Here is a 15463-nt window from a genome sequence, read left to right on the forward strand (position 1 = left end):
ATTTTTTTAAAAAAATTCACAGGTAAACAAAAATAATTGGGACAGCTTTGAAAATTACACACTGAATTGATTATATACTTAAAAGGAAAAACAAGCTGTATATATAATAAACATTCCAGTTTCAGATTTTTTTGTTCTTTACATATGGAAATACTCATTTTATCTGATATTTAAATTCAAAATTTTAAAAAATGAATATTTTGAAGTAAAACAACAAATAAGTAAAAAGATGACAGTTGATTTTCATAGTACAAAAAAATTGAACTGGAAAATAAATGCAAATTATTCATTAAAAAGTAATTCGTAACTGGTATCACACTAGCTATCCATAAAAAGAGATTCATCCATAGGACAAACTCCTTCATTACTATATATTATATTGTTTTACTACCTGAATATAAAAAAGTTTGTGAAAGGAAAAGAAGCACTGTATTTGAATAAACAAAAGAAGCAGCAAGTTGGAACTGGAATACAGAGGACAATCTGCTGCAATTATCAACAGAGACTGGAAGTATAAATATGCCATTTGACTTTTGAAAGCCAAGCTGAGAGTTTATATCAAATAAGGTTTAATTTCAAGTCCATACTTTTTGGTATGTGCTTTTCTTCTTTCTTTTTTTTGTTGGGTTTTATTTTTTTGGGGGGGGGAGAATGTTTTATAGTTTGAATTTTTAAAATTTTATGATTTTGGGCCTCAAAATTGATTTATAATGTAGCAAAAATTCAAGTGATTAAGCACCCAATCAATACTCTTTCCACTATACTTGCTATAGCTCAGAAATAGATGGCATGTGGGGCGACTAGGTAGCGCAGTGATAGAGCAGTGGTCCTGGAGTCAGGAGTACCTGAATTCAAATCCAGCCTCAGACACTTAACAATTACCTAGCTGTGTGGCCTTGGGCAAGCCACTTAAGCCCATTTGCCTTATAAAAACCTTAAAAAAGAAAGAATGAAAGAAAGAAAAAGATGGCATAGGGCAATGAAAATCAAATAAACATCAAGCAAAGAAATCAAGAAAAAAAATTCTGCTAAAAATTGCTAAAATTCACAAGTCTATTAAGAAAAGAAAATATAAAGCTTTAGATTTAAATTCTATTCACACCAAAAAAAAAATTTATCATACTCAAAAGGAATCCCCACTGTAAATGACTAATGTAGTAGTCATCTAGCCTCTGCCTGAAAGGCCAATGAAGAGAAAGTCACCATGTCCTAAGGCAAGCTAACTTTCAGGGGACTTTTCCCCAAGCCTAAATTAGTCTCTTCCACCTGTTTTTCCCTCTAGAGTAAACAATATAAACCCCCTTTTCAATGTGATAGACCTTCAAATAAGTAAAATGAGGAAGGTTCTGAGTCCTTTTTTCTCTAGGAGAAACATCCTCAAGCTCTCCAGCAGATCTTCATACAACATGGTCTTGAGGTCCACCAAAACTATGGCTTTGAAGACATTCTCCAGCTGATGTCCTTAAACTAGGGCACCCAGAACTGAACAAGACACTCCAGAGGTGGTCTGAACAGGGAAGAGAATGATGGGACTAGCATTCTGTCATTCCTGGAGGTTTTTCCTTTTCTTAAATAAGCCACGACATTGCCCTGATGCCTCACATGAAGCTTTCAGTCAACAAGAGCCACAGATCTCTTTTATACAAACCACAGTAAAAGCATGTTCTTTCTACCTCCCTTCTCCACCATTCTGACCTTGTGGAAGTGATTTTTTTGAAAGAATAAAATTGGGGCGGCTAGGTGGCACAGTGGATAGAGCACCAGCCCTGGAGTCAGGAGTACCTGAATTCAAATCCGGTCTCAGACACTTAATAATTACCTAACTGTGTGGCCTTGGGCAAGCCACTTAACCCCTTTACCTTGCAAAAAAACCTAAAAAGTTAAATAAATGAATGAATGAATGAAGAAAAATGAAAGAGTAAAATTAGCCCAGTGCTCCAACAATCCAAGGTCTTAGGGGACACTGACTACTAAGTAGAATAGCTACTTGTCACCTGCAAATCTATTGAACATGCTATCTACACCTCTTTGAACAAATCATTAATACAAATATTTTCAAACAGAAGATGACCAAATGGAACTTGCTCTGGCACTCCACTTGGGGTAACATCAAATTATAAATAACTATTCTGAGTCCAGCCTAGCAACAAATTTTCATTTAAGCTGCATTATCATTTCTTTTTTTATTAGATTTTTTTTTTTTGCAAGGCAAATGGGGTTAAGTGGCTTGCCCAAGGCCACACAGCTAAGTAATTAAGTGTCTGAGACCGGATTTGAACCCAGGTACTCCTGACTCCAGGGCCGGTGCTTTATCCACTGTGCCACCTAGCCGCCCCTGCATTATCATTTTTTTGATAAATACCCACTATTCAAGGTTCTGAAACAAAGTATAATGGAATTCTAGTAATTGGCCCAGTAATTTTTTTTTAAAAAAGTATGACTTTCATTTATGAAATCAAACCACAAGCAAATGCCTACAATCTTTCATGAATTGTACTGGGTGCTTGAAATATGACTAGGTTCTAATGAGACAGAAAACTGAACACAAAAACAGTTAAAAAACAGATGTCTGCTCATGTCACCCAGCCTTCACTTAATTCCAGTGATTCCCGATTATTCCCAGGATCAATTATTTATCAAATCCTTAGTTTACTTTTTCAACTACTCCATCTCCTGACTCTGCACCTTTGTCCAAGCTGCCCCCCATATTGGGAAAACTCTTCTTCCTCCCCTGCTGCTCCTGACTTCCTTCAGGATGAAGCTCAAATTCCACTTTCTTCCAGAGGCCTTTCCCACTCTACAGACCACTACATAGATCGCTTATGTGCTAAATAGGCTGTTTGAAGGCCCCCTCCCCCTTTAGAATGGCTTTTTTTAACTGGCTGCCTTTACTGCTGAGGCCCTGCTTTGTAGATCCAGAGAAGTTCTAAGATGTGTTTGTTAACTGACAGTACAAATCAGTATAAACAGAATAAATACAAAGTAGTTCAATACAAGACAGTTTGGGAGGCAGGTATTTGGGTTGTGGTGACTGAGTTTGGCTGGAGAGTAGGACCAGGGTGGGGAGGATTGGAGGGAATATCTAGAGACTGGATAGTGTGGAGGCAGAATGAAGGGTTTTTAAAAGCTAAGAATCTCCATTTTATCCTGGGGACACTAGAGAGCTGGCTGAACAGGAGGGTCATGCAGTCGGATCTCCATTTAAGGAGCACGTCTGTCTGGACTGGGAGATACTTCAAGGAGGAAGCACTCAGGAAGCTACTGCAATAGTTTTGGCAAGAGGTGATCGGAGTCTAATGGGGAAGAGTAGCAGGCTATGCTGAGGATAAGGTTGAGGCCAAACACATACTGCGGCTGGTGCTTTTAAGATGTCTCTAGTCAGCAGTTAGTTTCAGACAGAGCCCATTCTTGGGCCCTTCCCAGCTATGTGATCTTGGCTGAGCCCCTCAACCTCTGCCTCAACTAAAATGAAGAAATAATAGCACATTTCTCACAATTTTGTTGTGAGAATCAAGAGATAAGATTTACACAGTGCCTGGCAACCAAAGGGCATCCAGTTTGAAATGCCCAAGAGGCAAATGGCAGGGAAGGCCTGAATCTCCAAGAAGAGTCTGCCTAGAGCCACAGACTTGGGAGGCATCTGCATGCAGATGAGAGCGAGACCCAAGAGAGCTGGAGAGGTGACCAAGACGGAGATCAGAGGAAGAAGAGAACAGGACTCTGGAGAGCGCTCAATTTGCAGATATAATTTGGATGATGAGCCAACAAAGGAGACTGAAAAAAGCAGTCCAAAGTTCAAGAACAAAAATGTCAGAGTTACCACTCTTGTATCTTTATCCCAAGATCATCTTAAGTTTTCCTTTTAAGAATAACAATTTGAATATTTCCTTCAGACTGGTAGAAAAGTGGGCTATTGTAGATTTAGAAATCTGCATATTGTCAAAGAGCAATTGTTTTTCTTTGTTAAGAGAGAAAAGGTACTGGCAAATGACTATGATGTAATAACATAACTTCTAAAAAAATCTGAGTAACAAAAGATTAATAATAATAATAAAAGTTTTTGATAAAAATAATTTTAAGTAAAAAATCTAGACTGGTTAGAAATGATTAAGGATGGCTTACAAGTTTGCTAAGCCAAAATAAGATTCTTACCTCCATAAAAACGAATCATACAGCTGAGGTCAGGGTTTGTTGCTTCCTCCTGTATTCGAACAGGATCCTCAAAGCCCAGGCTGGCTAAGTATTCATATACCATCTGAAGGGGTCGTTCAATGGGGTCCAATCTCCTGATGATAAAAGTAAAAAAAAAAAGTATTTGATAAGGAAAAAAAGTATTTGGTCTCTTAGTTCTCAAACATAATCATTTAAAATTTTCATTTTTAATTAAATTACAACTTTCCTAGAAAAACAGGATATGTCTAATCTTAACAAAAGTTAGGAAATTATGAAATAAAATATAAAAGAATTTAGATACATTTTACCACTGATAATATTTATTAGTATATGGACCCATCCCCCATTATGAGACCCTAAGAAACATTTGATAAATGGTCAAAAGATATGGACAGTTTTTGGAAAAAAAATCAAAGCTATCAATAATCACATGAAGAATGCTCTAAAGCACTACTGATTAGAGAAATGCACGTTAAAACCTCTCTGAAATACTACTTCACATCTCTCAGATTGGCTAATGTGACAGAAAAGGAAAATGACAAATATTGGAGGGAATGTGGAAAAATAAGTATACTGATATACTACATGCTGCTCGTAGAGTTTGTGAACTGACCCAGCCATTCTGGGAAACAATCTGGAAAAATGCCCAAAGGACTGACAAACTGTGCATATACACCTATGACCCACCAAAAACACTATGAGGTCTATATCCCAAAGAGATCAAAAAATTGCAAAATGGACTAACAGGTACAAAAATATTTGTTGCTGTTATTTTTGTGGTGACAAAGAATTGGAAATTGGGGAGATGCCCATAAACTGGGGAATGGCTGAACAAGTTGTGGTCTGTAATTGTGATGGAATACTATTGTGCTGTAAGAAATGAACAGCAAGACAACTTGGGGTAGTGAGGTGGTGCAATGGATTAAAGCATTCACCCCGGAGTCAGGGGTACTTGAGTTCAAATCCAAACTGAGACATTTGACACTTATTAGCAGTGTGACCTTGGGCAAGTCATGGGACTAAAGGACTTGTAACCCCAATTGCCACACAAAACAAAGAGAAACAAACCAAAAGAATGAATGGAAAGAGAGGAAGATGAATACACTATGGAGAAAGGAAAGGAAAATTAGAGGATATTATTCCCTATTATCAGACTGTGCAAGTAGACATATACAAACATAAAACTTCACTTATTTGAACTAATGAAAGGAACAACGTGCACAGACACTGGTACAGAAATACATTTCACTCAACAATGAAATAGGAGAGAAAGGGGAAAAGTGAAAAGGAGGAGAGATTGGTGGTTAGGTAGTTTAAGGAAAGGATTAGTTCTAAGCAAAACGAATTCTAACCGGGAATGTATAAAATATATTATTTTTTTGAGATGGGAAAGAATAGGAATCTGATGGGGTGTCCAAAATTTGGGGAACAGATGAACAAGTTATGGCATATAAGTGTAATATAATACTATTATTGTGTAGGAAATAATGAAGGGAATGGTTTCAGTAAAAGCTATAAAGACTTGTATGAACCATTCAGAATGAAGTGAACAGAATCACAAGAATGCATGCAATGACAACAATATGGTAAAAGCAAACAACTTTGAAAGAATTAGAAATTCTTTGCATTATAATAATCATGATTACAGAGGACTAATGATGTAGCATACTACCTAAGTCTTGAAAGAGAAGTAAAAAATTTACAGTGCAGAATGAGAAAAAAATTTTTTTTGACATAGCTAATGTGGAAGTTTGCTCTGATTGACTATATGTGCTTGTAACAAGTTTTGTTTTTCTTTTGTTCTCAGTGGGAAGGTTGGTGGCACAGACATCATTTTGGCAGAATATGACTAAAAAGGAAATTGATCAATGAAGGGATGTGAAAAATCTGGGCCACCAATGCATTGTCGGTGGAGTTGTGAATTGATCCAACTTTTCTGGAGAGCAATTTGGAATTATGCCCCAAGGTAATGAAACAGCATATCCTTTGATCCAGCAATACTACAACTAGGTCTGCCTCCCAAAGAGATAACAAAAAAGGGTGAAAAACCTACATGTACAAAAATATTTATAGCAGCTCTTTGCCACTACTTAAAGAACTGGAAATTGAGGAGATACCCATCAATTGGGGAATGGCTGAATATATCAATGTGATGGAACACTATTGTTCTATAAGAAATCATGAGGGGCGTGACTTCAGAATAGCCTGGAAAGACTTACATGAACTGATGTTGAGAGAAGTGAGCAGAGCCAGAAGAACACTGTACATACTAACAGCAACACTAGGTAATGATCAGCAGTACAATAGTCAAAACCAATTTTAAAAGACTTGTGCTAGAAAATAACATCCATATCCAAGAAGGAACTATGGAGTTTAATTTTAGATCAAAGCTCACTATTTTCTATTTTTGAAAATTGTCTTATGTAGTTTTTTCTCTTTATTATATTTTTTCTGTTTTGATTTGTGAAACTCAAAACCTTGCAAAAAAAATTGCTGAAAAACTACCACTTCATGTAGTTAAAAATACAAAATATTTTTTAAAAAACCACTATGGCAGGACAATGGAGTAGAATGAAGAGAGTAGAGAACGATCAAAAAAACAACATAACTGGAGACCTGAGAGATCATCTAACACCTGGTCCACCCAGAAATAAGACTATTTCTGCAGTACCACCCCACCCCAATGTCCTAGGCCCCAAGGCATTTTCCAGTTTTCCTGACCCACTACCTCCAAACCAGAATCCTACACATTCTGCATCACAACCTCAAGTATCACATGAACTACCAGACTCAAGTCTATCACCTCCTTCCTCAACAGATCTCTCTCCAACCACTGATACTCTGTCTTAACTAATTCCTCAAAGGTTAGTGCACTGACCCTTGTGATTCTGAACTTTTGCCAATGGACAACTGTACCTCCACTTACTTAACTATCCCACTACCAATATTCCATTTCAAATCTGCCCAATCCTTTCCCTTGTGTCCTTGAAATAAATTTCCTTTCATTTTAAACCTCTTCCTTTCTTTCTCCTTCTATCTTCTTCTTATAGCAACTCTTTATGACATTACTTCACTTACTGTCCTTTCCAACTTCATTTGATGTCCTCTGATTTACTCTGTGCTTCTCACTGTCACTTTCAGATTCTGCCACTATCACCCAGGAACCTTTCTGCCCTTCCCTTGAGATTAATGTTATAAACTATAATACCCAAACCAGATTCTTCTGACCACATATCACTTATAAAGCCCTTCACAATCTGGCTTCTTCCTGCCTTTCAAATCTTTTCACACTTTGCTCCTGTCTTCGTTCTCTGATTCAACTGTAGCAGTCTATTACACCCTTGTCTATTCCTCTCTTTTAGCAATCACATCTGCAAGGAAGGTACTTTCTCTGACATCCAACTTTTAGTTTCCCTAGTTTTCTTCAAGGTAGTTCCTGATTCACCATTCTTTTTCTACCTCCTGCTAGTGCCTTCCACTTCATGCTTGTATGTACTACCTCATTGTTTTGATATCTACCTGCTAAAATAAGATGTGAGATTCATCAAGAACAGGGCTTTCTTTGCATCTTCAGTGTTAACCACAGTGTCTAACCCAAAGAGCCTACCTAATAAATGTTTACTGACCACAAGAAATCTAAAGATAGGCAAACCCTTTTGTTCCTTAGATTATAGAAATGCTATCTACATGGTGAGAATTTTGTTTTGCATAGCAACTATAGCAACTCAGAATTTTTCCCTTTGGAAAATTCAGAGGATTCTCAACATCTGCCATTATTAATCTGGCATAAACTAGTAAAATATGCAGCATTTCAAGAACTGCAAAAACAAGCACAGCAAAGGGCTAATTCCACTTTACTCATTAAACTCATTCCCTTAAGTGTAGTAGAGTGGGGGAAGGTAAAAGCTGTAAGCTGCTTACAAATTAATTTTGTGTTTCAAAGTTCCAAAAACTTCACAGGCTGACAATTAGCTACTTGTTAAATCTCTCAAAAGTCCAAGTGATAAGGTGTAAAATAGACTGGGGGAACAGGGAAAGGTGGCAGTATTTAAATGCTTAAATGTGCACATAAAGCAAGGACTCAATGAGACAGTAAGATTTTCCTTTAATGATTAAAAGAACTTCCACAGACCTCATCAAAGCTAAATGCATGTAAATGTGCCCACCCTTTCACAAAACAGTCAACTAATAGAGTCATATTTATCAGGAACACTCATGGCTTCTTGCCAAGAGCAATATACTTCTAGTACTGAAGATATCCTATGCTTGTATCTGCAAAGAAAGATAAGAGTTTAATTTTATTCCAAACATTTCACCAGTAATATGAAACAAACTCACAAAATAAAGTTACAGAAAAGGATGTGCTAATTTCTTCCATTCCTCATTTTCACACCAAATATCCAATTCATTGCCCAATCTTTTCATTTCTACCTCTGCAAATAACATTCAGGTATGTACCCTCATGCATAACTCATTCATCCATTCCTCTAGTTCAAATCCTCATTTTCCTCTTCCCTGGACTATTTCAAGAATCTTTTATAACTAGCCCCCCTGCCTTAAATTTCTTCCCATTCCAAACCATCCTTCCCTGCCTCCCACTCACCTCCTCACCCCTGAGTTACTGAAGTGATTTACCTAAAGCATAGGTCTGATCATGTCACCTTCCTATTCAAAAACTCCAGGGTTCACTACTCCCTCTCAAGGATCAAATGTAAAATCTAGTTTGGAATTTAAAGTCTTTTGCAACCTGAGCACTTTCTACATTTCTAATCTTCTAATGTTTTAGTCTAATGCAGACCAAGTGTGAGAAAGCTAAGAATGTTGAGGGGTTTTTAAAATTTTTTTTCAAAATATATATAAAAAAATCCATAGCTCTTGGACCCTACAAAAAACAGGCCAGAGTTTAGTTTGCCAAACCCTGCTAGTCTCTCTTCCATGCACCAAGTTACCATCAAGTTACACTGGCCTACTTGTTCCTCATATACAACACTCTAATCTCCAAAATCTAACTCTGTACTGGCTGTCCCCCAACTCTGAAATGAATCTCTTTCCTCAATGCTGATTCTTAACACTTCCCAAGGCTAGCTCAATTTCCTAGGCAGGAAGCCTTTCCTGCTTCTCTTCCACTCTGCCAAGGCAAACCTCTGAGATTACCTTTTATTTGCACTGTCTATATCTAAGGTGAGTTCCCAGAGAGAAGAGATTGTGATGTTTTTTTGCCCTGTTTTCGTATGCTCAGTACCTGAGACTTCCTTTACTATCACATATTTTATACATTTAAAAGCACAACTTTGGGAAGGAGTGCATAAGCTTCCCCTGCCTGCCAAAAGGAGGCCCAGACATAAAAACTAGTATGATTGCTAGATTTTTTTAAGGCTGCTTTCAACTCTAACTCTGAAGCAAGGTTCTTTTTTATTATGAAATGTACACAAAACTTTTTTGTACTCCTACCAAAACTACATTTATAGGACCCAAACTATTCCAAATCAGAAACTAAAATTGGTCCTCAAACATTTAATTACATAACTGTGAACTTTTTCTTTGTATTCCAACAGATAGCATCTAGCCTTTAACAAAGTGGTCCATTTTTCATAAAAAAGAAAAAGCAAAACCAATGAATCTGAGCAGAGAGTAAATAATAAATACATTATCCAGATGAACTGAAATGTTTTCTTTCATGGGTCCTAAAATGCATTCAAACCATAGGGATCCCATTGTGAAATTAGCTATTCTGGTGACTTAAAGTTTCATTAATGGTCACAAGATCTGGATTTCTGTGGTAATGCAACAGGTCTTACAAGTTACATCTATTATAACTCATCTCAATGGTAAAAAGTCTGGAGAGGGAAACATTAATAGCAACAGTGATATAAAGAATGCTAAGAGCTTATCAAATATATCTTACAAAATACCTCAGATCACACAAACCTTGGTACTTTGCAGATATATGAATCCATGAGAGCCAAATAGACTTCAGTTTGCTGAATGTTTTTTTTCCTTTCTTTTAAAATTCTTTATTATAAGAGATGGCTCTCTAGCAAGGGCTGGAGTAAAGGACACAGTAAGAAACACATCGGTGCAAAATTAAAATATATGAACAAAAAGATATTTTTAAAATTAATATGTCCACACATACATACCCCCCCACACACACACACACAGATACAGCATGGAACAAGGAAAAACCTGTCGGGTTTAGATTCCAGGCTTAGCCACTTACCACCTGGGCCTCCTTTTGGCAGGCAGGTATTCCTTCCCAAGGTTTTGCTTTTAAATGAGGGCAAGTCACTTCACCTTCAAGGCCTCTGTCCTCAATTGTGTAATGTGGGAATTGGCTGCAATTGCCCTAGAGTCCCTTCCAGTTCTACATCTATATATACTATGAATACTAACCATATTAAACTAAACTGACATGTTGTCTCTCAGTTCAGTGAAAACTATTTCATTTTGTTTTATAGTGCATATACTCCATGGTACAGAGGTAGTACTATACATGATATAATCAGTTAGAGAACAGAGCTATGCTCAGAAAATCAGGAGATAACCACTACAGATGAAGTTTCTAGTTCTTTGAAATTGAGTGACTTTAAAAAACAGAAGTGTTTCATCAAAAATAGAAATGGCATAGTAAGCAGAGAATCAAGTCTCAGAGCCAAGAAAGACCTGAGTTCAAGTATTATTAAGTCACATACACTCAATACTCTGGTCCAGAGACTTCAAACTTGAGGGAACCAATAAAGGTCAATGCTATTCTGAATGTGATTCCCCCCCCCAAAAGATGCATCTTGCTAGTGGAGAAATGACAGCACTCTTGACATGAAGGAGACGTTAAAAAAAAAATAAGGTAAGAAATAATTACTACACATCATATTAGCTTTCAGAGAGAAAACAAGGAAGGCAGAAACAGTGTAATATAAACCCTAGACCTGGGAAGAGCCAATTTAAAAGACTTTGGAAAAAAAAGATAGATTTCATGGACTATACTTTATAAGAGAATCTGGATAACTGAGAAGGAATGAGAAGTTCAAGATTGATATCTGAATACAATGAGGAGGAAAAGAAAGAGTTCTCTAAACAACTGGAAATTTGACTATCTTAGATTTAAAAAAAGGCATGCACAGAAGATGAAAGCAAGAAGGATGCCCGAAGATAAATACAAAAACTATGGCGTGCTTTTAAAAGCAGTATTAACACTGCCCAGTATCAATTTGTGGAGGTGAGTCCTTGCTTGTAGTACACTATGATGGAGAAAAGTAAGGAAATTGCCCAAGTTCTCCCCAGTTTCCCTTGAAATAACATTAAATCGGGGCAGCTAGGTGGTGTAGTGGATAAAGCACCAGCCTTGGAGTCAGGAGTACCTGGGTTCAAATCTGGCCTCAGACACTAAATAATTACCTAGCTGTGTGGCCTTGGGCAAGCCACTTAACCCCATCTGCCTTGCAAAAAAAAAAAAAAAAGAAAGAAAGAAATAACATTAAATCAAGTTTTTAAACAAATTCTGGAGCAAAAGAATGTACAAAAAGATGGAGTGAAACAATTTTCCAGACCAAGATAACTTGGAAGGACTTCAGAAAAAAATCTGTTTCACTTAAGGAAAAGAGAAGCACAGCTCAGCACAGGTGGCATCTGAGCAAGACAGCCAGAGGATTAGCCACAGCACAAATGAGCAACTGAGGTCCCAAACCCCTGACCTAGAAGGCCAGCTGTGAGGCCTCCAGCCTTGATGATGGAGTTTGTCCTTCATTCTTTTTTTTTTGTTTTTGTTTTTTGCAAGGCAATGGGGTTAAGTGGTTTGCCCAAGGCCACACAGCTAGGTAATTATTAAGTGTCTGAGGCAGGATTTGAACTCAGGTACGCCTGACTCCAGGGCCGGTGCTCCATCCACTGTACCACCTAGCCACCCCTTGTCCTTCATTCTTAAAGAAGACCATGACACCACGGAAGTGAGATGTGAATTGGATTTGAGTGAAGGGAAAGCTGTGCTAAGCCTCACTTTCTCCTCCAGAACATCTGGATCCAGTAGCCAGATATGAATCAAGACAACTGTAATGGACATGAGATAATTAGGGTTAAGTGACTTGCCCAAGGTCACACAGCTACTACATGTCTGAGGCTCAATTTGAACTAAAGTCTTCCTGACTTCAGGGCTTTAGTACTGAAGTAAATTGCATCCCCAGAACCAAAGGCACAACAGGCATAACTAGACTGGGCCACACCAGTACAGTAAGCAAGTCAATAGGCCCATAAAGCCCAGAACAGAAAGTCAGTGACCAGACCCCTGGCATGCAACAACAGTAGTTTGGGACCGTGCCCCCGTGCATCCAAGGAGCAGAGTTTAACTTTAAGTCACAAATTAAGCTGTAAAAAGAACAAAAAACAAAAAACAGCCCCGACCATAGAAAACTACTGTGGCAACAAGGAAGATCAAAACACAAACTCAGAAGAGGACAACGTCAAAATGCTTGCATGCAGTCTTGAAAGAGGAATATGAAATTGTTTTAAACCTAAAAATCCCTCTTGGAAGAAGTCAAAAAGGATTTAAAACTCCATTAAGAGAGATAGGAAAAAACTGGGATAAGAAGTGAGTGATGCAAGAAAAGCACGAGAAAAGGAATCAACTACTTGGAAAAAGAAAACAATCCCTTAAAAGGAAGAATTGGCCAAATGGGAAAAGAGGTGCAAAAGCTCATGAAAAAAAATAATTCCTTAAGAATTAGAATCAGGCCAGTAGAATCTAAAGACTCTGTGAGACATCAAGAATAAATCTATCAAAATCAAAAGAATAAAAAAAAAAAATAGAAGAAAATATAAAATATCTCATTGGAAAAAAAATGACCTGGAAAATAGATCCAGGAGAGAGATAATTTAAGAATTAGTACATTACCTGAAAGCCATGATCCAAAAAACAGCCTACACTATCTTTCAAGAAATTATCAGGGAAAATTTCCTAAACCAGAGGGCAATGAGTAATTGAAAGAATCCACTAATCACTTCCTGGAAGAAATCTCAAAATGAAAACTTCAAGGAATATTATATCCAAATTCTAGAACTCTTAGGTCAAAGAGAAATTACTCTAAGCAGTCAGAAAGAAACAATTCAAATATAAAGGAACCATAGACAGGATTAAAAAGGACTTAGCAATTTCTCCCCCAAAAGGAACAGAGGGGCTTATAATATGATATTTTAGAAGGTATAGGACTTGGATTTCAATCAAAAATCAACTAACCAGGGGCAGAGTCAAGATGATGGCAGGAGAAGAGGCTCTCCTAGGTGCTCTCTCTAAAATATCTCAAAAACCTTAAAATTATGACTCTAACTAAATTTTTGAGAGATAGAGCTCACAGAAAGATCCATTTAGGCAATTCTCCAGCCCAAGGTAACCTGGAAAATAGTGGAAAAACTCTACTCCACAGGGTTAGAGGGGCGGCCCGCCAGAGTGAAGAAATTTCAGCCTCCCGGGAATAACCCGAGTGCCTAGGAGCCACAGCTCTCAGCAGCAGAAGCAGTTTCCTGACCTGCACCCCAGGAAGCACTGGGCACAACTTAGAGAATCAGCAGGGAGAATCAAGTAATGGAGATGGAAGAAAAATTGGGAAAAGAAATGAGAGAGCTACAGGAAAAACATGAAAAAGAAGCCATCAGCTTAGTCAAGGAGATCCAAAAAAATGCTGAAGAAAATAACATGTTAAAAACCATCTTAGGTCAAATGAATAAAACGGTTCAGAAAGTTATTGAGAATGCTTTAAAAAAAGCAGAATTGGCCAGATGGAAAAGGAGATAAAGTTCTCTGAGGAAAATAAATCCTTCAGATGTAGAATGGATCTAAGGAAGCTGATGACTTTACAAGAAATCAAGACACAATACTTTAACATCAAAAGAATGAAAAATTAGAAGAAAATGTAAAACGTTTCATTGAAAAGACAACTGATCTGGAAAACAGATTCAGGAGAGATAATTTAAAAATTATTGGGATACCTGAAAGTCATGATCAGGAAAAGAGCCTTGACCTCATTTTTAAAGAATTCCTACAGGAAAACTGCTCTGATATCCTAGAAGCAGAGGGCAAAATAGAAACTGAGAGAATCCACCAATCTCTCCTGGAAAGAAATAAAAAAAAAAATCCCCAGGAATGTTATAGCCAAGTCCCAGAACTCCCAAGTCAAAGAAAAAATATTACAAGCAGCCAGAAGGACACAATTCAATTATCATGGAGCTGCAGTCAGGATCACATAGGATTTAGCAGCAACTACATTAAGGGCTCATAGGACTTGGAATATAATATTCTGGAAGGCAGAAGAGCTTGGAATGCAACCAAGAATCAACTACCCAGAAAAACTGAACATCATCTTCCAGGGGAAAAGATAGGCTTTCAATGAAACAGAGGAATTTCAAATGTTCTTGTTGAAATGACCAGCTCTGAACAGAAAGTTTGACCTTCAAATATGGGACTCAGGTGGAGCAAAGAGAGCAGAGGAGAGGGGTAAATTATGAGCAACTTAATGATGATGAACTGTATATATTCCTGCATAGAAAAATGATGCTGATAATGTTCATATGAGCCTCCACATTTGGTAGAGCAGGTAGAAGGAGCTTCTATAGATGAAGCACAGGAGAAAGCTGAATTTGAAGATATAAGATATTGTAAAAATGGAGTCAATGGCTAAAAGGGAAATGTGACAGGAGTAAGAGAAAGGAGAGGTGGAATAGGCTAAGATACTTCATATAAAAGACCTTTTTTTTGCAATGATATGGAAGGGGAGAAGGCAAGGCAGAATGAGGGAACCTTCACTTATCAGAAATGACTCAGGGAGGAAACAGCATACCCACTCAATAGGGTATCGACATCTAGAGTAAGGAGGAGAGAATGGGGACAGGGAAAGAAGGGGGATATGGGTGATGGAGGAAAGGGTAGATCATGGGAGAGAATAGTCAGATATAACACATTGTCTTTTTTACTTTTTGCAAGGTGCTGGGATTGGGTGGTCTGTCTAGGACCATGGGCTAAGGTGCTTGCTGGGTCTCTGGGCTGGTATGTGGGCTTGGGGACCTCTTGGCCCCAGGGCTGGTGCTTTGTCTACTGCGCCACTCACCTGCCCTACAGCACATTTTGAAAGAGAGACAGAGTGAAGGGAGAGAGAGAATATAGTATATGGTAGTGGGGAGGAATAATAGATGGAGGGAGTTTCAGTCAGTGGCGGCAACTGTGGAAAGGTACGGAGGTGGCTTCTGTGATGGACTTATGATGAAGAATGCAATCTACCTGAGACAGAGCTGATAGTATCACAACACA

The 15463-nt window shown here is 37.8% G+C and overlaps 1 protein-coding gene across 2 annotated transcripts in view; it reads right to left on the reverse strand.

The window, feature by feature from the left end:
• The window catches only part of PHLPP2 (PH domain and leucine rich repeat protein phosphatase 2), a 101154-nt gene that overhangs the window by 62339 nt on the left and 23352 nt on the right, over positions 1–15463 (reverse strand). For both annotated transcript variants that reach the window (XM_074199877.1, XM_074199873.1), the window contains exon 3: positions 4153–4286. In XM_074199877.1, the coding sequence (XP_074055978.1) occupies positions 4153–4286 (134 nt within the window). The remainder of the gene's footprint in view (positions 1–4152; positions 4287–15463) is intronic.

This window comes from Macrotis lagotis, chromosome 1 (genome assembly GCF_037893015.1).
Source record: "Macrotis lagotis isolate mMagLag1 chromosome 1, bilby.v1.9.chrom.fasta, whole genome shotgun sequence".
In the NCBI taxonomy this organism is placed as follows: domain Eukaryota; kingdom Metazoa; phylum Chordata; class Mammalia; order Peramelemorphia; family Peramelidae; genus Macrotis; species Macrotis lagotis.